At 36.4% G+C, this 24066-nt stretch overlaps 2 protein-coding genes across 5 annotated transcripts in view; one reads left to right on the top strand and one right to left on the bottom strand.

The window, feature by feature from the left end:
• Positions 1 to 17009, bottom strand: part of slc25a25b (solute carrier family 25 member 25b) — a 28417-nt gene extending 11408 nt beyond the window's left edge. Inside the window, exons 1-4 of one of the 3 annotated variants that reach the window (XM_056457964.1) lie at positions 16177 to 17009; positions 3835 to 3961; positions 863 to 950; positions 448 to 483 (exon numbers count right to left, since the gene is read on the bottom strand). In XM_056457964.1, the coding sequence (XP_056313939.1) occupies positions 448 to 483; positions 863 to 950; positions 3835 to 3961; positions 16177 to 16500 (575 nt within the window). In that variant the 5' untranslated portion in view covers positions 16501 to 17009. Of the gene's footprint in view, positions 1 to 447; positions 484 to 862; positions 951 to 3834; positions 3962 to 10314; positions 10794 to 16176 lie in introns of those variants that run through there. The other 2 variants (XM_056457966.1, XM_056457965.1) reach the window with 2 other exon arrangements.
• Positions 17010 to 21644: 4635 nt separating this feature from the next.
• Positions 21645 to 24066, top strand: part of eeig1b (estrogen-induced osteoclastogenesis regulator 1b) — a 53991-nt gene continuing 51569 nt past the window's right edge. Inside the window, exons 1-3 of one of the 2 annotated variants that reach the window (XM_056457961.1) lie at positions 21645 to 21901; positions 22149 to 22187; positions 22265 to 22547. In XM_056457961.1, the coding sequence (XP_056313936.1) occupies positions 22402 to 22547 (146 nt within the window). In that variant the 5' untranslated portion in view covers positions 21645 to 21901; positions 22149 to 22187; positions 22265 to 22401. The remainder of the gene's footprint in view (positions 21902 to 22148; positions 22188 to 22264; positions 22548 to 24066) is intronic. The other variant, XM_056457962.1, reaches the window with a different exon arrangement.

Raw genomic sequence — 24066 nt, 5'->3', positions numbered from 1 at the left:
CAAATGAAAACATTTTTACTAAGAGTTCAAACAATTGTCAAAAAAAAAAAGATCAGAACTTTATTCAGAATAAAACAATATTTTACTCAAGCACAAACTTAATAAATTCAGTAAATCCTTAAACCAATTAGAATTTTCAAGTGGTTTCTTTTTTTTCCAAATTTGCATGCAAAAAAAGTCCCTGGATTCAGAGTTTCACCCCCCATTTTGACCTTCACATATTTATCTTCTTTAAATAAGTTTAAGAAAGGGTTCCTCTGTAAAACAAATCCTGTAAAAACACCCTAAATTACATCCACAATTAGCTCCTTTAAAACAAAAATAAATAAAAAAAACACTCACATAGGAAAAAAAATCCAAAACAAAACGGCACAGATGACACACACACAGCGGGTGAAATGCAAATGCAGAGCAAGGCAAACGTGCAGGGAGAAGACCTCTACTTACTACATTATAGGGGCACAAATATGACCCCTCCTTATTCTGATAAGATGAGCAGAGAGAGAGAGAAGAGGTGGATCACAAGAAGGAAGGAGTGATAAACACAGACAGAAAGCGAAAGACTTTTACGCACACACACTGTACACGGTCACACAGACAGAAAAGAAATAGAAAGTTTGTGCGTCATTTAATTTGCTTCATACTGTTGAAGAAGATTTTTAAGAAGCTGAGGAATGTCAAAAATTAGTGTATTAATTTGTGAGATATGCTGTATTAACTGTGTGCTATGTTTTTTCCATCACCTAGATGCTACTGTACATAGATCAGTCAGCTTTTGTTAATATTATTAGTTGTGAATAAGAATAACAGATGGACTGATGATACAAATGAGTAAAAACAAATTTAATTGAATAAAAATCACCTCTTGAGGATCTTCTCAGCCTGTTCCTCAGATATATGAACCCCAAGGTCTCGTAGTGACTGCATGATCTCCTGCGAATCGATGTGACCTGAAGATTTAAAAGGAGAAGTGGTGAAACAACCGTCTTATTTTATCAATTTAACACCTAAAACTTCTAAGGTGGCCCGAAGAAGGTGGCAAAACAAGTAAAACATATACACACAAACTGATTTCGACAGTCCCACACATTGAAACCTTGAAAAATAATGTAAATGTACAAATAAAAATAAAATCATTCGAATAATGAATATTATTGAATACTTTTTGAATATCTTTAATATTTTAAATACATCTAATGTTTAAATATTTTCTTTAAATAGTCCCCCAGACACATTTCCACTGTCTTGGAAAAACTGGGTATGAGGTAGCATCACTTTTAAAACATGTTATGACACACGCACATTGTTCAGTTATTTTATTGATGTCCATAATTTGTTCCTGGTAATTATTTCCTGGAAAAGTCATAAGCCCATAAAATCAGTGTTGATAATGTGCAGCTTGATTGTGACTCTATATCACATGTTTTTTTTCTGCAAGGTTGTCGTTTAACTCAGTGGTCCTCAACCACCGGGCTGGTAAAGTCTAGATCAGAAATGCGGCCAGTCGGAATGTGATTTGCACATCAATACAGCAGAACAGCAGAGTCACTTGCTGTCTTAAAGAAACGACTAAAAACGCAACTGTTTAGTCTCCACTTTCCTTCCTAATCTGCAACTGCCTCTCTGGTTATACCACTAACTGTACTCTCTCTCTCTCTCTCAAAAAAAAAAGAAAAAAAAAAAAAAAAAAAAATTCTCTACTAATGTTTTGCTTCTTAGACTTTACACACCTGAAACTTGTCTATAGCGCTTGTTCACTGCTGCTCTTATAGTTGTGTAAATTGCTTCCTTGTCCTCATTTGTAAGTCGCTTTGGATAAAAGCGTCTGCTAAATGACTAAATGTAAATGTAAATGTAAATGCAATATAGCAGCATTTCTTTATGACACTGTATAACATTTTTATTTTTTTTTACATTACTGTGACGGTTGGGTTTAGGGTTGGGGTGGGGGTAGACATTGATAAAATACAATAAATGGGAAATTAAATAAATAATATAAATAATTCTTGTTAACTTCCAGCCGCAACTATATCCAATCTAGCAACGACAAGAAATCATTAATTATTTCCGTTTTATTTAATTTCTGAATAGTCTGAATGATCTTTTATTTTGAAAAGTCTTTTATTTTGAAAAAAGACTGTATTCTCTAGGCTACATCTTAGTGCTCAAATTTAACCCACAAGCAACAAAATGAGTAAGGGGCCGATCACACAGAACACGCTTTTTACGCTTAGAGGCACTTTTTTTGAATGATTTACTAACAGCCGCGAGCATTTTGTGCACTGCTTACGTGCCCTGCGTGCCTCGCATTTTAACTGCCAGCTGCGCCTCGCGTTTTTGCCCTTGCGCGCTGTACGCCTGCAGTTGAAAAATAGTCAACTGAGTGGAAGAAGCGTGTTACATCACTCACGTCTTTTTCATTCTCCAATCAAATTAAAGCAGAGGCGGGGTTTTCGTTGAGGTGCCTGCAGTGTTTGTGTTGTCAAGACAACAACAAAGACTTTTGAAGATGGAGGAGAGACTTGTGGTTGCTGTTTTGAGTTATCTGGAGCTGTATGACTTCACAAATCTTGAATATCACAATACTATTAAATATTAAAATTATATTATTATCAACAGCAAAACTCATGCACAATACCCAGCTGATTCAGTAGTTGTCTAGCGACAAATTGCACCGCGTTTCTTTTTTTCTTGTCAACAAAAAAGGCAGTGTGGTGCACCTCGCATTTTTGGAACGTAAAATCACAATCGATGTGATCGGTCCCAAAGAAACAGACATCTTCTGAAAGTTTCTTTGCTAAGGGGAAAAGGCACAGTGAACAATCCACGAACTGACAAGGAATGGATTCACAACCCATTTGTCAACAAGTCAGGTGAATCCACCATGTCTGTGCAAGAAGATAAACTGCTTGAGATCACAATTGACGTTCGGATATCTCGTCTTTTCTAAAGTTCGCACAAGTTTGTGGTTTCCAATGGAGGTGCGGGGCTTGTTGAATGAATCCTGCGAGCCCACCGCAAGCCACGTGACAAGAATTGACCGATCAGCTTCAGCTTGTACGGAATATACACATTTTGGTAAACTAACACACAACACCGATGGACAAACACACTCAGACAAACACAGAACACCCAAAGACTGCAGTGCTTTGTAAATTTTTTCATAAGTAAACTTGTATCAGAGTGACAACAATGTTTTGTCAGCTTGAAATTCTCTGAAAAAACAGTTGATAGTCAGCTAGGAACCTATGAAACACCGCTAACCACAATCGCCACCCCCGGTACGCGGTAAAATTGTCAAGTGTTGACACATGTCTTGAGTCCCTCCTGAGAATTGGGTCCGCCTATACGACCCAGAGTGATCCTACTGTTTTACTGGAGGTGTAATAGGTAAAATTTGTAGTGCCTAATTATAAAGTACAGTATATGAAATCACGTTCATAATTTATATAATGTAAAAAGCATGACTACTTCATTTCACCATTAAAATGGCATGTATAAGCATTATATTGACCCTTTCGTATACTTATATATAATTAAAGGCATGCATGAGCTATGAAAACGAGCATTTAATGTTATCTTTTATACTGTTTAGTTAGCCCAGTAAGCTTATGTGCTAGGATAATCACACCCCTCATCGTTAGCCTCCTGGCTACAATAAGCTAACGCAGCTCTGATTAACAATACAACAAAGTATCATAATAGCTTTTGATCAGGCATTCACCACAGACGATCCCTTAGGGGTCCTAAGCAGACTTGATTGCAGGGTGGACTCGATTTCTCACCACACCGGTCCGCGGTGATCACTGGTGTGGTTGACTGTAAATTTCTTACCATCGTTCTTTTTGTCAAGACTCTTGAAAACCAGCCGGAGCTTCTTCTCATGGTCCCTCAGGTAGTGGACAAACTCCTCAAAGTCCAACTGCCCATCCAGGTCTTTGTCTCCAGCCTTGACGACTTTCTGAAACACACAGTAAAAAAAAAACCATCAAGACTGAGCCAAAAATATTTTTGAGGTCAGTTGCTGTTCGGGGTGTTGAGCTAATGGGCCACTCGGGACAGACATATGGCCTTTGTTTGATTAAGAGAGTATTGAATGAGCATAAGCTTTATGAGGTCCATCCTGACAACGTTTGACCTTTAGGACACGAGCCGTCTGAACCATCGAGCAGCAGATAATTGAAGGTAATGGAAAGGGATGGAGAAGGAGGATTAATGATTAACCCCAAGTGTTCTGGAAAGACGTGTTTCCAGCTTTAATGGTAAACGAAGCCCACAGAATGAATCCCTGCTGATGTTGCTCTCTTATCTCTTGGAGCGACACAATGATCTGTCTGTCTACCGCTAAACATTTTCAACCACACGCAGAAAAAAAGAAACACTCCACCCAGTGAGATCAGCAGTTCATAATGAGCCACTGTAAACCGGAACACAGAAACAGATCATTTACGGCTCTCTGCTACTTTAGGCACTTAATGATACCTTATGTAAAACGGTTTGCATAACAGGTTCACACTTTAAGCCAAATTTTCTGACTTTTCCCTGACTTTCACTCACTAAAATCTTCCACGAGATCTTCTAATAAACATACAAAGAGAATGCTGTTGTGCATATGTTAATATTATAATATTATAATAGAAACATGATATTAAAATGGTAAATAAATTAGCTTGAATACATAACCCTCTTACCAGTTTACGATCTTAAATTATTGAAAATCTCTATTTCGAGGCTGAAATGCAGAAAGAACTGAGCCTTTTCTGTGACGAGCCCTCGATTATAAAATGGTTTGCCTGTAAAACTAAGAATGGCCCCCTCTTAACTTTTAAAATGTATTAAGACTGGTGGAGCAGTGCATCAATGGATTTGTTCTTGTTTGGTGTGTTTGGGGAAATGTAAACTCCACTTAACTAAATTAAACTGAACTTCAACTCTAAAAATTGGACTGACGCAGTTTCAATTTACTAGAACTTCTATGTTAAGCTGCTTTGACACAATGTACATCGTAAAAGCGCTGTAGAAATAAACATGAATTGAATTAATCTGATTTAAATTGTCAGCAAATGCTACATTGAGCAGTTTATTAATATTGGTATTTCTGTATCTGATATTGTTCCTATTTTCCTTTTATGTACAACACCTTGGTCAGCCGTCAGTTGTATTGAAAGTGCTTGAAAAGAAATCAATTAAACTAAACTCGGATATAATTTTGCATGACTATAATGAACCCTGAGGACAACAACGAATAATTTACCTCAGAATTAAAAAAAAAAGTGCTTGCTGTTAGTAAGTGCACCCATCTCCCTTGTTTATAGCTCGAAAGAAGTTTTACAAACATTATATTTAGCTTTTCTGTCATCTTTTTTTAGCACCCAGTTTTTAAAGTGGTCATTTTGAAGGTGTTGTAGATGTATTGCAGTAATTATATTTACTTTCAAATTTGTATGTATTATAATTGCAAGTAATTTTAAGTACGGTATATAATAACAACATAATAATATAACAATAATGCATAAATGGATAATAAACATTTGGCATCAATTCTGATTCAATTGGTGACACACTGGTGCAATCATAAAAGCTCTTAAAATGTATTTTATCCTGACAGGTTTGGTCTTAGTTAACAGATACAACCTGGTGAGGACATTTGATTCAAATGTCTGCATGTTGATGAGCGCGAAAGGACAAAAATGAAGCCTAACCAAAACAACAGACAAAAAAAAAAAAAAGTACAAAAAATATTTATATTGATAAATAGAAAGTAAAGCGACAAACAAAAATCCCTTATATTCCATGACTTGAACAATAAATATAAATTTTCCCTGACTTTTAACGTCTGGAATTGACCAGTGGAAACCCTGGAATAAACCAAAAATTCACTTCTAAATAGGAAACAAGAGCTCAAATCTCATTATAAATTCAGAAATGGAGATAAGTAGATTTTTCATAAATGAACAGTCACAGTACAGACCAATCATTTCACTTTATAAGAACTCAACGTATTGTCAGCATCAATGGGTCAATGTTGTTTTGCTTGTGTGTGTTTTTGTTAGCAGTTGATTTGTATTTTTATTGAATCACCAAGGATGTATTAATGTTTTACTCCTACATCTTGGATGGCCAGAGGGTGAGTAAATTAACAACAAACCCCTGCTTTAAATCCCACTAGAATGCCAAAAGTAAAAAAAATGTATAAAAATACACGAAAAATGTGAAGCAATTACTTAATTACAAAATAACTTGTTGTAAATATATTGCAGTAATTATATTTACTTTCATATTTTTATGTCTTATTGCAAGTAACAACAAAATAATAATATAAAAATAATGCATAAATGGATAATGCATCAATTATTTTGATTCAATTGGTGACAGACTGGTGCAATCAGACATCATTTAGGATCTCTCTCCAGAGCTCAGCAAGCATTATTGTGTCTGTCTGCATCATTTGAGATCTCAGGCCTCCAGCCAAGTCTCAAATAGCCGTGTCAGTATAAAGCAGGTTAAAGATAGCTGTCTTCTTCACTTCTTAATCCACACGCTGCAATGACTCAACTGCGGACATGTGGGTCATAAGAATGCAAACAGAATTTCATGGTAATTAACCTTCTGAAGTTCAGGTGTCTGTCACAGTAGATATGTTTCCTAATACAATGAATGCAGAAGAGAACAGAAACGCATGCAATCTATTAGATTTTGTGGTCTAAAATTTAAATCAAATTATATCAAATTGAGAAACAAATTAAAATGGAGACATAAACATACAAAAATGACAGACACAGAAAGGGATTCTGACTGAATTCAGCTGAAATACGGAAGTCCAATAATCTGGATTTAATTGATTCATCCAATTACAAATCAAGTCTTTGCATGAATGACCAGGACACACATTGATATCTAAAAACCACACAAAGGCTGACTTTCCTCATTTTCTACACTGAAAAAAAAAATTCTGCAAATTAAAATTTAGTAATGTTCAACTTAATTTGTTTGTTTAAATTGAGCCCAAATAAATGGCTTACATCCACTTAAAAAAAAAAAAGTAAATGCAGGGAATCATCTTTGAATATTTTTTTTCAGTGACTAAAACACTAAATCCATAGTGTTTTACTGTTAACTTAAGGAATACATGGTTTGGTAATTGAAAAAAACTGTTTATATTTTATACAATTTATATATAACTTACTTAAAGATTAAAAACTCTATGCACCTGAAATGAAATATGAAAAGAAACTGATACTGAACTGTATCAAACTACAAACTACAAAAAGATAAAAATGAATTGAAGATATCCACTATAAGTATAACAATAAATTGACAAATGTTTGAGATATAGGCAAAACAAAATGACATGAAATCAAGCACACTACACTATTTCAATAACCCTTTACAATAAGGTTGTAATAGTTAATGCCAGTTAATATATTTACTAACACCAACAAACACTTAATAATATATTACAGTATTCATTCATCTTTGTTAATGTTGGATGAAAGTTGTTCATAGTTCATGTTAACTCACAGAGCATTAACTAATGTTAACAAGCATGACTTTGGATTTTAATTATGCATTAGTAAATGATGAATTATGATTAATAAAGCATTGTTCATAATTAGTAAATGTTAGTAAATACATTAACTAATCAAACCTTATTGTAAAGTTTTACTGTAAATAACTCAAACAACATACCTTTCGCCATTTCCTGTACGAATCAAACTCTTGTGATGGAAGAAATAAACTTAACTTGAAAAGAGACTTTAGCTGCGCTGGTAAACTTTCAGACTCGAAATACTCAAATTCTGTTCGCTCCGAGACATGGACAGGCACGTAAAGACACAAGCACAACATGTTCAGCTAGAAACAATTAAATAAATAATAAAAACTGAAAACTTAAAGATTGATGCACGCAGCTCTGGACTGTTCTTGAAGCTATCAGGACTATAAAGCCGGTATTTCTGACACATGGGATTAAGGGACCTAGAAATCCCTCCCATTTCGAACATGTACTGCGCACTGAAGCACAATTGGCTTACGTCACATACAGTACAGCATCACCTTCTAACAAGGCTTATTGGTGTCAGTCTTCAAGGTTGACCGTCATCGTCATGCAACTGCACATCTAATATTAGTATATAGAAACTCCACATACTTTAAATAGAGAAAATTGATATTTATTGATGTTATTTAACATAATTCAATTCAATTAACTTATTAAAGGGATTGTTCAGACAAAAAAGAACATTTCCACACCATTAACTCACATTTATGTGGTTCTAAACTTTTTTTTTCAATTTCTGTCTTATACTGAACACAAAACAAGATATTCTGAAGAAAAAAGCCAAGATTGGCACTTATAATAGAAACAAAAAGATGTCAATAGCTGTCATTTTTGCAACATTTTTCAGTATATCTTCCTTTGTTCAGCAGAACATTTGAACTCAAACAGGTTCAGAACATGTGGAGGATGAGCAACTAATGAAATTTAGCATTTCTGGGTGAACTATCCTTTCAAAAGTAGCTAAGTTTCAGAAAAATCCCCATTTATTGCTTAATGGATGCTGGTAACACTAATCCGACCTTGCAACAACCGTTACCAAGGGCTTAGCAAAGGGTCAATTAAATGACAAGTAATTAGTGAAATTGGTGGTCATAAAACATCAACAGCTTTACTGAGCAGAGTGTGTGATTAATCTTGGTCTCCAGAGGCAACAGATCATTCAATCTGATGATAAACAATGTAATGGAGTCTAATCATGTCACCAGAACACAGTCTCACAGACCAGGGCCAGAATATACCATAATAATACTTTAAGAGCAGTAAAGGGTGTGAATTACTAAAGATGCGGGAGGAAAGATTTACATTGCGTCATGCATGGGAAAATTTGACCTTGCTAAATTTTAGGAAAAAAAAGAAGAAAAAAAAAAGACTCATCAATTTCTGGATCACTGTCTCCGGTTTATCCATTTGGTTAATAGAATTAAAATAACAACAAAGAGATTTTGGAACATTTACTGCTTCTGTAACTTCCTTCAACTCTGAAATTCCAGTTCACAGAATGTGACCTTGTGTGAAATTATTTCAATGATGGGATAGGTTACCCCAAAATGTTTTACATTTTACACTTTAACTATGAAAAGCCTAACAAAAAACTATTACCTATTGCTCCTAAAAAAGGTCTTTAAAAAGTGAAACTATTGATATGCGTAAAAAATGCATACCACTGATACTAATACTCTGAACTGAGGTATGCAACCACTTTAAAGGTGCAGTATGTAAATTTGACACCCGTGGTTGAACTTGGTATTGCATTCCTGGCTCAAAACAAACGCAAGTTGCCAGATTGAGGACCAACAAGGTGCAAGTGTTCTATATAAAAGCATCAGCACACGATAGAAAGAATATTTTCCATATTAAAGGAGTTTTTGTTCTAACCAACACCTCGAATTGATATATTAGAAACGGTTTCTATATCTTCTATAAACCTTACCATTTTGCTGGAGTGCGTGCATATTCTGTGCTTCTGAATGGATGCGTTTAAATTTCTGTCGTGTTTCGTCTGGTGAAAACAGCCAAACTGCTCATCACTGCAAATCTCGTCACGTAGCGCGTTGTTAGGACACAGGGTTACAATATAACCTGCTCACCTAATGTTTATATTCGTAATATTTATATTATTTGCTTATTAATAATCTCATGTGGAACTCTGAATCTGGGTCTCATTTTGGAGTCTGCTAATGTCCACCAGATGTGCATTTCGGTCACGGATGCATGCTTTTCTGAATGAATGAATGAAATTATTAAATATGCAGTTTTCCAACAAGGCAATCCAGGGTACTGAAATATAATTGGCTAAACTGGCATTGGGCGGGTTAAAAGAACAAAAAAAAAAAAAACAGAGGTTTTGGCTCGTAACTCACATTTTCAAAGCAGAATAACTGACTTCAGCATTGTTTTTTAAACAAAAATGTTCACTTATATTTCTTAAATATCTGCAAACATATTAATATGGTTTTAATACACCCCGGTATGTTTATGCTTTAGAAGAGTCAAAATCCTACATGCAAATCTTTAAATTCCAGGTACAAGTCAACGCAAAGACTTTATACTTCTTTGTAGTCATTTTCATTCTATATTCAATCATGTTGCAAACACTGAAACTGCATTTGGCTCATTTAGAATATACAACTGTGCAAATTTGATTTAGATGACCACATAGCAGGTCCTAAGTTACCACATTCTAAACAAGAACCAAAAGTATAAACATGAGCACAAAGTTTTTTAAAAAGTTGATAAGCTTATTCCCTCTGCAGTACCTGCTGGAGATCCTTAGGAGGCGCCACCATAATCAAGACTGTAGTTTTCCTTGGGGACGCTGCACTATTCTTTTGACTGGCCGGTGTACCTGCTTCTCCTTGGTCTTCCTTTTTTGCAGACTCTTCTACATTTCCATCCAAAAGTCCATTAGTTGACCCTGTGGTACCACGCTGGCATGCCGTAACTCCCAGGAGCCACCGGGAAAGGGACGACCATAGATCCTTGAACATCTTCACCGAGTTTGCTCTTGCCAACTTATGAGTTTGTGTTTTTGAACAAATCACAACATCCAGATTGTGATTGTTTGTCGTATCTTGGACTTACAACCTAAGAAAAGACGTCTACAGATGATTAAATATGTATGCAGAGAGAAACTGCTTAGGCAGTCATAAGTGAGACCGGGAGGATGAGGGCAGATGAGGACACCGCCACACCATTTCCACAGCTAACTGGCATATCCGACAGGGTTTCCACAGAAACCCAGTGACTAAGTCAAAACTTTAAAAAGCTCCAATCAACAAACTCTCATTACCGCCTTAACACAATCTCAAACCTTTCTGGAACAAACTGTCCAAAAAACTTGTTCTTCACTGAGAGCAAAGTTGTTTGCAGAAAAGAAAACGGTATAGGAACAAGATACAGAAAAAAAAAGAAAAGAAAAAGAAAGTGACTCCACAATCTTCTTCACACACTACACAGTAGCCAAAAAGGATGAAAAAGACAACAGCATTACAACAATCAATCTAACTTTAAAAGGGATTCCATGATTTAGGAGCGTGTATTTTCTGATGCACAAGCTGCTGCAGGTTGGCTGCATCTACAGCCGGCAAAAAAGTGATGCAGTGAAAAAAGCTGCAACCTCACTGCAGCTGTGCCTCAGCCAATCGCAGAGCTCCACACTGGCTGTGCTGGTCTGACAATGCTCAAGCAGCCAACCAAAAGATGAAATACAGCCATCTGATGTAGGGATCTCTCGCCCACTCAGCTCTGAGGAAATTCTGCTGACTGTTTCTTCTACGCTCTGCTTTTTTTTGTAAAGCCATTCTGTCATCATCAGGATCTCCCTAGTAACGCCTCCAGGGTGATTCCACGCATTTCTAACACTCACCTATACAAACATGCTTCCTTCATTCAATAATAAATGATACGAGCCTGTTGGAATCAAATAACTGCATTATGGTTATAGGTTTCTTTGTGAAAGCATCTGGTCAAGCACAGCAGGAAATATAAATGAGCAAATAAATCTTTCCTTGGTCATTTTTCTTGTTAACTGTAGGATTCCAATAGAGCTCATTTGAACCAGATTACTTTTTATTGATCAGACTGAAAATGGAGCTACAGCCACCAATCTAGTTCATGGAGAGATTGAGAAATAACATGGTCATTATTGTGTAAATAATTGAAAAATTATAATATCTTCATCTTTTAATCTTTAATAAATAATCTAATCCTGCAATGTGACTACTGTGGATAAACACATTGCGATATCGATGCTCAAATGATATATTGTTCAGCCTTATACAGTGTCTATACTGTCAACCATTATGTTTCACAATGAGGTATATGCACACAGACGTTTAATTTCAGCCAGCCAGCCTCAGCGCTTCTGGTGAACTGTCTTTCCATTTTAAAATTGCAACATTTAAGATCTGATTTCTTTAAAAATCAGTTATCTTTACTGCCTGAAAGATATATGATATTAAATGGATCTCTGACCAGATAATAAGCACTGCATTAAATTCCATTTCTCCCTGCCATGTCTATAAAATATGACAGTTTATTTTACCCCAGTGTTTTCTGAGCTGATGATCCTGATGTTGCTAGCTGTTACACGGTCTTTCATCTCGTTTTACACTTGAACAACTAAATGAATGCTTAAGTCTATTTGACTGAATGTATTGTAATTTTATTAAACATTGATGCTGTAAAAACAACCTTATGAAATTTAATAGTTACATTAACGCTTCACCGGAAGTTTATCATAGGCTGAAAAACTCTAGCTGTGCATATACTCCATTGACGCATCATACAGTTAAATCAAGATGAAGCAACACAATAGCATAATCTTGCGTAATGATGTTCATCTCCTCCTAAAACTCTCAAAGAAACTTCCCTCCTCCACTAACATGCAGCCTAACATTAGGTTTTGGTGCCTGTAAATGTACATAATCGCCTGTCAAAAAAATAAGAAGTAATTTCCCAATCACAGAAGTGGTTCATCCCTGTTCTCCGGGGGCCTTTTGTACTCCCAAACTAATTAATATGTGATGATAGAGGTCCTAAATTATTCACCCAGCTCTTTGAATGTGATGAAGAGCCTGGCTGCTAGCTATTGCTGCACTTAAAAGTCTATATATAAAACAAACATACATTTAAAAGGGAAAAATAGAAACAACTTGTGAAAGCATATATACATATCTGGCCAGAACATCAAACCTGTGATATTCCAAAATAGAAAAGCTAAAGTTTTACATTAGCTGGTCATTTTTAATGACACGGAGAAAAATATTTGGATGTGGGATAAACTGGATTAATATAGTTGTTAATATATAGCAGTTGAGATAACACTGTTTACATTTTAAGCCGTTACTATGCAAGTATGCAATCAGCTTTATTTAGAGTCTGTAAAGAGTAAAGTCGGTTGATCAAAGCATTACTGGAAACTTTATCCCAAATTAGTTGGCTGAAGCACTTACGAGATAAACAAAATGAATAAGTCTGGCTCCTGATGATACACTGAGGTCTTAAAAAAGCAAAACGATGAAGCGAGAAACTGAACGCCTATTTGCATCATTCATCCACAGATTCGACAAACAATCCTGGTTGCAAAGAAAGCTGCACTATTGCAATCACTTAAAAAGATTCTAATTCAAAAGCATTTACATGTCCTTACAGATATGAAGACTTTTAGCTACTTATGCAACAATCAACTTCTGAACTTCTGGTTTTGAATGTCTCTGAACTGAAAAACTCTTGCTCGGCATTTGCATTTATTTTCTTATTCCATTTGCAAATCCAGCATGCAAATCATAGTCAAGTATCCACAAGTGCAATCCACCCTTGATCATTAAAGTTATTTTTGCCCTGCATAATTGAAGCAGCAGATGTCATTCATCTGCATGAGTGGTTGTGAAATAATCAGTAAACTCGCTTGACCTTCACAATTAAACATGTAATAACACCATTCCTGGTGTATAAGAGCAGCGCCAGAAAAAAAAATCTCAGCTGATCCACCATAGAGGAACTTTCGGTTTTGTCCAAAGTGCTTTTGTTGGAAGTCAAACAAAAGAATTCTTGATGCGCAAAATACTGCAGCCGGGCTTTTGTCCATTCTCCAAAAAACGTTTGACCTTAAGGAGAGCTAGTCACAAACCAACAAGCGTTTCAAACGCACCCAGAGATGAAACATTCAGAATGAATCAGAACTGTGGCATGTAGAACATGTTTGTCTTCATTATTGGACGATGAGTAAGAAAATCATCTCTGAAACATGCCCACAGTTTATGATCTAAACATCACGAAAAATACGCTACCTTTCTAGGTTAAACCCGCTCACCTTCCCCCGTCACAGAAGGGGGAAGGGAGATGGAGAACCGCTGGTGGTAAATCATAAATGACAGCGGCTCTACAGAAGCCGACCACATTCCAGGTGAACAGTACACAAGAGCTCTATTCCCGGATATGCAGGATGCTTCTTTTAAAAGATGCTGCTGAGGCTGATATTGAGCAGTTGTACAATCTATTGTACTCCCTCAAAGCCTGAAAGCGAAACATTTGTGTCCTTATCTCACATTCCTCGAATACAAACAGAGTTTTAACAGATTACGATCACTCAAAGCAGTTTTTGTGTTTTCCTATCGCTGGGAATTCGTCACTTTGTATGTTCTCGGGAGACTCTTGTCTAGCTACGCATTTCCTTCACTGTTGGATAATTATGTTTTATTCTAGATTCATATCTAATAAACATGATAGAGGAAGTACAACTGGCAACATTTCTGTATATGGCTATTCTTAACGGTCCAGTAAAGTGCTTTAAAATGTACATCTTTGTTCGATGTGCGACATAATTTAACTAAAACTTAGAGACAGTGTGAGGCATACATTAGCCCCTCCCCTTTAAAAAAACAGCCAATAGTGTTTAGTGTTTTATTACAGCTCTGACAGAGATGAAAAGCACCTTGTAGGGGGTGGGACATGTCTAATACTAGAGTGCAGTTGATTGGTCAGAAGGTTTGACAAGAAACTGAAGCACTGACCTTATTCTTCATATTCAAACATGCACAGCCATTCTTTTTGGCATGAGACTTGCGCTCTTATTCAGTTCCATTGACTTCTAGATGTTAAAAACAGCTCGTTATGCTGCTTGATGTTGCTAACCGGTACTTTCCTATTATATTATTCTACTTTTTATGTATAATGTCATGAACACAGTTTCATGTAGACTCACTGTTTTATGGTGTTTATTATTCCTAGTAATTTCTCCCATTTATAGGAAACTGATCACAAAAAACAAGAGCACTTCCGCATTACAGAATAGAAGGTATATCGCGGTTTGGAAAATTCACGTTTTTTAAAACCGTCAAAATATTCTGCTATACTGATTCTAAGGTGTGTGTACGATTTTAATTTACTTTTTTTTTTTGTTCTTCAGGACAACTATCTCCAGCAGAAAAGTTATCCAAAGATGCCACTTTAAATTGTAATGAAATCTGTGTTTTTGAAACTAATGAAGACAGCAGAAGTCAAAGATTTATTTGAATTACTCAGCCTCACATGTTTACTGCTCCAAAATATTATAAATGTTTCTTAAAATAAAACATACTGTGTTCAAAGGGGTAAAAAAAGTTTCAGTTTTTAACTCAGACAGTTAAAAAGAATATATTTTAGGGCAGTAACCACAGTACTGTGAAATCCTGATATTTTTATCAAAGGTTATCATACCTTCAGAATCTTATACCGGCCCATGTCTATTGCAGAATAAGGTTAATAAGGTGATGTCAAAAAATTTGTTGATTTATTTAGGCAGAGATGACAAACTGGAAACATTGGATGTTTCTATTATTGTGGATTTAGTAATTCTAGTTTATATACAAGCTTAAGTTTAACGCACTGATACTAACATCTAAAAATATTTTACTCTGATTTCCTGGGGACTTTAATTATAATTAAGAGAAGCAAGGCAATGGAAAACATTTAAGCTTTGAATTACGAATTATAAAAATTAATTTAAAGTCTATGGCTGTTCAAATTGTAGTTTACATACAAATATAATGATATCATCTTTATGTATCTTTATTTCTCTAATAGTTGTTTCAGATAGTAAAAGTTAAAGCTTCTTCACTTAAGCTTTACTTAAAGAAAAAGCCATTTTAATTTGTTGATCTCTTTAAACATATATTTCTCGTTAAACATTCTTCCACATGTTTGCTCCAAAATAGAAACTACACTACAGTAAAAGCAATTCTTATATTATTGTGTGTTAGCATTAATAATGTTCACCCAACAACAGAGCTCTTTTAGGCAATAGCCATATGTCCACATCAAACACCCTGAAAACAACAGTAATCCTAGGAAATACAGCAATCCTCTTCACATAGTGGAGAGAAAGGACAGCCACAGATGTCATTAGAGACAATGTGCTAAGCAAATGTCGCCCAAATCCACAGATTTAGTGGGCAAACTCACACTAGAGGTGTTTGAGTTAGAATCTAATTGTCTAGAGGTATTTAACTTTGTTCTGGGGGTTAATACAAAATGATTTATAAGTAGAAATACGACTTTTCTAAGTGTGTTATTTCTTTGTGCGTAATTTAAAAGAAAAAAATGGTGGGATTCCTCAAACCGGAGGTAAAGTATCTCACCATAAGTTCATGTTCAGTGCGGTGGACGCCCAGTTTCTTCAGTCCGATGGTCAGGTCGTTGACGCAGATGCCTCCATCCCTGTTTACATCCAGGATCTGGAAGAGCACCTTCAGCCGATGCTCCTGCTCTGGTCCGCCGCAGACCGGGCACTGATGCGGGGAGTCGCAGGACTCATCATGGCCGTGCTCGGAGACCGATACAGCGGCCAGCGTGGAGCCCTGAGTCCGGCCACCCCCGGGGTCCGAGCCCTGATACTCCTCTGGGCGGCACTGGCAGAAAACACCACTGAGCAACGGCGACACGATCGAGCTCCTCTTGTGCATTTCACACGCGCCAAAATCCAGACCGATTTAGCGGCCGGTAAAGCAGTTTCCCGTACAGTCTCTCTGTCTCTTTCTCTGTGTGAGAGAGAACGCGAGCCTACGGCTGCGCACGCGATAATTTTCACCCAAGAAGCGTGACAGACGTGCGTACAGATAAGCTTCCAAATATGTCCACAGGGTTATTGATTACTTTGAGCCTTTTCCCTTCGACAATCGGCGTGATATGTTTTGGAGTGAGGTTAGATTGCTCGATCATTCACTCGGTATAGCGGCATTCCGGGCTCCCGGTCATAGTGATGAGCTGGAAGGAGGGATGTCCCGCCGGTACTCCTGGTTCTACTAAAGCGAAAAACGCAGGCAAATCGGCGTATTCCGGCTCATACATCGTTCTGAACGTCGTCTCGGGTCGAAAAACTGGAGTTTGTGATTTTTCAAAGGTTATCCGGTTTGAATTGGCGGTCTGAGTGACAGCTGATGCAACGAGAATGCCGGTACTTGGGCGGGCGAAATCTCGTGTTCGACAGGAAATGCCTTTGGAGTGGGAGGGGTTAATGATGTGATTGACCGACGCATTCAGTTACCAATCATACTCCAGCTTGTCTAGTCGTCACGCCTATCTCTTACCAGGGATAGTTATAGGAAATCTACACCAAGCTCTTAACAGTTAGCGTTTCTGTTGAACGCATGAAAAGATATTTTGAAGAATGTTGAACACTGGTAGCCATTGGCTTCCAGAAAAAAAATCTATGGAAATCAATGGCTACACGTTTTCAACATTTTTCATTATATATATATATATATTACATAGATTTCACAGCACATTTTCTATCATTTAAAATACACATATAAACAAAACGAGCAATTAAAGGATTTTCAGTCTATCTACATTACGCGTTTCTCCTGTAATGCAGCTGAGAAATATAATATTTTTGAAATAAATATGTATATGGGTATAAAAATTTACAATGAAATGTCCAATTAAACATTAAAATAAGTAGGCTTCATCAATAATGACTAATTTTCAGTCAAACATGAACAAACATGAATATACTTTCGTGTGTGTGTGTGTGTGTGTGTGTGTGTGTGTGTGTGTGTGTGTTACAGGTTATGCTGTGTGCTGTTAAATTTGTGAATGATACTGCAGTGTACTAAATATAGCTGTCATAAGTACAGATAAACCGGTTTTTGCGACTCTGTGACTCCAATGCCTCACAATATGGATCAGATCACAAAATTTATTTAAGAGAGACACCTGGTGGAGAAACTATGCATACTGCAATTTTTTGTGGTCGGATCTAATATTTTTTGTTTGTTTTTTTTACTCGGGGGTAATACTCTAGTAAAAAAAATTTAAATAATGAAGGCCATCACAAGTTGAAACACTGCATCTCTGTAAACATCTCTGACATTAATCAACAGCAGACTGATTTTGCAGACAGAACTTGATAAACTATTAAATAATATATATGTTTGCATGCATTATATTTTCATACAGATCAAGTGGATATGTAAATTATTGTTACAGAGGGCATGTTTCATTTATTGATGTCTTTGTAACAAAGGACTATAATTGAAAATAATCTACATATTAAAGTAAAACTCGGGTAAAGGGCAAACTCTGTATTCTGATAAAACTACATATTTGTAGTTTCCAGTAGACATAAAAATCCTTACAACATAAAAAGTAAAACATAAAAGTCTCCAGTACACAATGGTCCAATGCAATAATGGTATTAACACTTACCTCCATTCTTTATAGTTCTGCACCCGCGTACTGAAATTTTGGTTGGGAGTTCTGACATATGGTTCTTCACACAGAAACAACAATGTTTTGTTTGTTAGTATTATTTTTAAAAACAAATGCTGCATTGTATAATTATTTTTTATCACTATTACTAGCTAAAAAATAGAATATATGATTATTGAAATTGTGACTATAGCTTGGAAGCAGATTAGATTTTATATGAAATTGTGGTCACCTTTTATTATTAATTTCATTTTTTTATTGAGGAGTAATTAATTAATAATATAAAATTTATTATCTCTATCTGTTTAATCTGTTCTTGTGTGTGATACTAATTTGATTTTCTGTTATCCTGTTGAAGGCAGGATTTTATCAATCTTACCCTAACTAAATTCTATATTAGTGAATATGAGAACTGTAAAACTGGCACCATGTATATTGTGTGTATGTTGTTTTACATGTAGGCCTACTGTATATGTCATAATGTGCTGTATTAATGCTAATTGTGTTGCAATAAAATAAGCAAGTAAATAAATAAATAAATAAATAAATAAATAAATAAATAAATAAATAAAGTGATTAGGCTTTGCTAAATGTCAACACTTCTGTGTTTTTCTTTGTGAACTCATAAAACCTAGTACAGCACAATTTTAGTGCAGCTATGACTCAGTGGACAATCCCTTTGAGAAACCTAAATAAGAAACATCAAATAAAAGCAGCAATTTTCCCCCATTGTTCTGCAAGTTTTCAAGTTTCCTCGTAGCCTGTATTAATCATATTTATACAACACTTCTGTCTGGTTCTTGAATCTGGCTGATATCTGTGTGATATTTTGCACTATTTGAACTCGCACAGCCTCTTTACTCTTGTGTATTACTCTGCACATATGAGTGGCAAGCAGAGAACTACAGTTTGGCAAATATTGCAACTGTTGGACAACAAAATGTACTTTTGAGGCTTTTTAAGGCAAGAATGTTGTTGTTTTGTAGCAGAGCAAAGATGCTTGATGTTTTCCATCCACAAGATAGCGACAGAGAGCCCTTAGAGGAGAAAAATTCAGCGTAAAACTACAAACTACAGCTTGTCATTATAAATCTGGCAAGTGACATTCTCGATCTCTCTCTTTTGTACGTTGTAGTGTTATTCTGACACTTCTGCTGTTCTGGCGTCAGCTGCAGAAGAAAGTAGTTCCTCATGCAAAAGGATTTTGAGACTCTCCTTGTTTGGTTTTCTTTTTTTATATACACGATTATGCCGTTGAACTGATGTATAAATGCAATATTACACTTGTAGCAGTGAGATGTGGTTTTATATCGTCACTGGTGGTGGTGGGACACTAAGGCACTCGGCCTGCGGCCTTGTTTCAACATAGGCCTCTCATCAGTGCCGATATACAGCCATTGCACTGCTACTCGTGATATTGCTCATATAGGTTGTTTGGGATACAGCTACATTTCACAGATACAAATCATGTTCCCCTAAGCATATACTTGCTTTTTACAGCTCTTCATTAAATAATTTCACTTCTTCTGCGTACCATTTTTCATAATTCACCCTACATCTCACCATTATACCCAGAATCTCACAATATTGCTTTCAATTTTCATCCCTTAGACTTTAATTTAAGTAATAAAGCTAATTTACCTAAATTTCTTTAAGTAATTTCTTTATTTCATTCTCCTTTTTTATTCCGGCTTTATTCATTAATTTAATACAACTTAAATATACTACTAATATGGGCATACTGAGTAAAAAGTCGCCATACTGTTTAAGCATAGACTGTAAAATATATGGACGGAGTATCCGTGACGTCACCCATAGGTTTCTGAAGAGCGCAAAAGAAGCCACAAGTAGGCGCGGCCAACCGTCGCCATTTTGTTCGCGCGTCATCGCACCCACGGCGGGATACCAAACAAGGGCAAAGAGGCGGAGAGTGGGCGGAGCTTGCTTAGACCTGGCAGACAGACTTTACTGTGGGAGAAACGCTTGATACTTTATTACCTGCGACTCGTTTGTGTTCTGACCACATGTGCTTGGCTGTACACTATATCAATAAAGTGATTAGACTTTCAAAAACACTGTTGTAATACATTGAGCCACTAAAAATTGCTCTTATGACGTTTTTCTACAGGAGGAAAACGCGAATTACTTCTAAACACTTCAGATATAGTCTGTGTTAGTAAATGCAAGACTATTGATGAACTCCAGCATAACACTGTATGACAACGCTTCAGATGACTGTTTTATAGCCTACAGCTAATCTATCTGTCAGATTCTGGAGTGCTCTACGGGTCTAAAGAAAAATATTAATGATAAATGATCTTAAATCAAACAAATACATTTATAGAGATGGTGTATAAGTATATAACTTTACTCACATGGGAAACGAGGCCACATGAATGGTTTGTGAGCACAATTAAGTGCACACAGCATCCCATATCATCTGATAATTGTAAGAAATAAGTCCAAAACGCAGCTGACTGTGTAAAGCCACATAAAACAAAACAAAAATACGAGGAATATGCAGAGATCAGTGGCTAATCTGCCGGATTCAGCTGAGGTGAAGTGATGGCGATCAGCGAGACCTAGCTGTCACTCAAGTGACCACGCCCTTAATTATGCAAACTTAATATAACCTAATATAAAGGAAACGGATGAGTTATAAAAAAATTCACCCCCCTCACAGTTGTCATGGAGGGTAATAATAGCTATATGAACCAAAATCGTTCTTTGTACCAGGCTGTAAACACCTTTTTTTCTGCTGTAAAATTGGCCATTCTAACAGTAGGCTCAATTGCACTTTGCTCTATTATGGAGCCAGGACTAGCGGAATTTTGATGAATTGCAGTTTCAGTTACTTCCGTATTGGCCTCCCGAGGGAGAGCGGGAGGTTGCCGCTTGTGTTTAAGATATATCTATATGTGTCATGTGATACAATATGTGTTGATAGTGCCGAAATGTTAGTATCTGGTAAAAGTAAATAGTGTTAATAATATGGTTAACTTTAGGCATTGTATGGTTAGGTTATTAGCTGCCAATTTGGACGGTAAGCCTACGTAGATTTATAAACGACAACATAGTTTCATGTGTCCGGCCACAAGATGGCGCTACATGTATTTTAGACAAAAACAATTCATTTCTCCTTCAGCACAAACGCGCGAAATTGTCATTATTCACAACACTAGTGATTCTCCTTGACAACATGAACATTTGTTTTCGGCCACAGTAGGAACTGCTGACGGTTTTTATGTTTCTGGTGAATCAACGAAGCCAGTATCTTAACCTAAGTTAGAATATGATCATATTTACCGCGTCTGAACTCAACATGTTAGTCTTTTGTCGGCGTTATAGTGATGTACGTTGTAGTTTTGCGGTTTAGCGGGTGTAACGGGAGTTGGACACGCTCTCTGTGACTGCTGGCTGTATTTAGGGAAATCCACGCGTCCGCGGAGGCGGCGCTTATACTGAGTTGACTAAATAGACGGAGAGACACTTTCAGCGCCCAGCAGTCAGCCAGTCTGCTTTTCGCTCAACGCCAATCAGTTGATTTTGATACGGTTAAAATCTGGTTAGTAGTGATTATATCATGGGACGTTTTCGAAGTCATCCCGTCCACTGATTTCTGTTCTGGCTGCCACATGAAAACTGCTCGTCGACGTAAGTGTTAAGCTGTCTCTATTCAAATTTTCAGCAACTACATTGGAAACAGCAGGCGACTGCTTTCGATTATTACAGAGAAAATGTGTACGAGTCATCTCTCCAAATGTTTTCAGTAACTCTTAAGTAGCACAGTAACTTTTTCGTGATTATGTGAAGGTTGTCAGTGGCCCAGGGATCTTTACACCTGGATATAATGAACCTCTTCAAAGTAACTAACTCTCTCGGGATTGTGTTTGCTTTTCAGTCGAGACTGTAGCCTTCTTTACCCCATAGTGCTTTAAAGGTGAGTTATTATATAGTTTCTAATGTTAAATTAATTCAGTCTCAGTCTTTTTTACCCTGACTGTTTTACACCCCCAGGTTCCTCAGAAAAAGCTTCACCCCTCTCAGAGATGCTGAATCAAAGCACACACATTGAGGACTTCCAAGCACCAGATTAAAAGAAACACAGCCTGTATTTGTCTACCTCCAGCTTCAGTTATCCAAAGTCTCAAAACATGGCGTTTTTAATGAAAAAGAAGAAGTTCAAGTTTCAGATACACTTCACCCTGGAGGAGCTCACGGCTGTGCCGTTTGTGAATGGGATGCTCTTCTGCAAAATCAGACTGTTGGATGGTGGAGACTTTTCCATTTCTTCATCCAGGTAAGATCTGGCACTTTATCCGACTCTGATTGGGTCTTGCACAAAAGTTGCTATGGTAATCATGGTTTCTGCCAAAAGAAATAGGATTGAGGTAAAGTTAGTTTTATATTTGCACATTCGTTCATTTTAACGGTCCCTATAGTGTTTACCTGAAGTCGCATGCAAGTTTGACTTTAAAACAACATTAGCACTGTTTAATTGACTATGAACAGTGTTGTACTTTGATAGTGTTTGGCTGCTAATATGATTTCACTATATAAAATTCGCAAATAATACATTTCTGAAATTATATTATTAAGGAGAATGTCTGAATATGCGAATGTAAAACCAACTTTACCTCAATAATATTTGCTATGGTAGTTTAACCCTTTATGAGACTCCCAGTTACACTTGTTTCACTTAACTGTGGTGCTGACAGGCTTTATTTTGATTAAGCAGTAGTTATGTAGGTTTAAATATTGATGGATTATTGTATCTGTTAAAGTATAAAGTCTCAAAATTAGGGCTGCACAATATATATCGTTTCACCATCGATATCGCAATGTTGTCATTTGCAGTAGTGACATTGCGAGCATATGCAATGTTGAGTCTGAATTATAATAGATCGTTTTCATGTTTTGTATGAGGATTTTATTTATTTAATTCGCATTTAGGCATAATAAATTGTACTGCTTGTAACTTTAGTAATGATGAATAGTTAAAATTATTTATGCAAAGAAAACGACATGGTGTTATTTTCCATTTGATTATTCAATAACTGTATACCTGAAGTCTGTTTGAGTACACCATTTAGTTCAGTAGTATCTTTTTCTTTATTGTATTTATGTAAGCTTGTAGATTGTTTATTATATTTTATGCCCTACAGAATCCTCCCAATCCATCTAATATTATAAATTCTTTCCAGATAAAGAGATTCAAGTCATCTGGTGAAATTGGATTCTTATCGCAATGCGTATATATATCGCAGACTAACAAAATATTGAAATGTAAGATTTTTCCAATATCGTGCAGCCCTACTCAACATAGGTGAAAAAGCATTGTTTGTATATAATATTGGAGTTTTGGTAAAGGTTTTGTGAAGCACCCTTTACTTTTTTCCCCTCCTGCCCACCCTGAAGCTCTGAACAATTTTGGCGACTGTTTAAAATGCAAGACCACACAGGTTGGTTTGGGGGTGAACAGGTCTCTAATCCAAAACCAAGACATATTTTAGAGGTCAGGGTCAAACCAGTATGCCATTCTTTACACTGTTTAGCTAGGTAAAGGATGTGCTCTTTAATCATTGCATAGAGAAAGCCTGAATTGCGCAATCATGTCCATTTTCATGAATTCTTTGGTTTGTGACTAATTCTAAACGCATTCCTGCACTTGGACTGTGATTTAAAATGATAGTGCACAGATGTCAGTGGAAGGGTTGTTTATAAATAGAGGCTTAAGCCCTTAGTAGGTTAGACTCACAGTTGGGCAAGTCTAATCAGACACAGCCTAATTAGAACACTGAAGGCGCATTCGTAAATCT

Source organism: Danio aesculapii, chromosome 5, assembly GCF_903798145.1.
Source record: "Danio aesculapii chromosome 5, fDanAes4.1, whole genome shotgun sequence".
NCBI classification, from domain to species: Eukaryota; Metazoa; Chordata; class Actinopteri; order Cypriniformes; family Danionidae; genus Danio; species Danio aesculapii.
The sequence above is the reverse complement of the archived record's forward strand: the minus strand, read 5'-3'. Positions and strand labels throughout refer to the sequence as shown.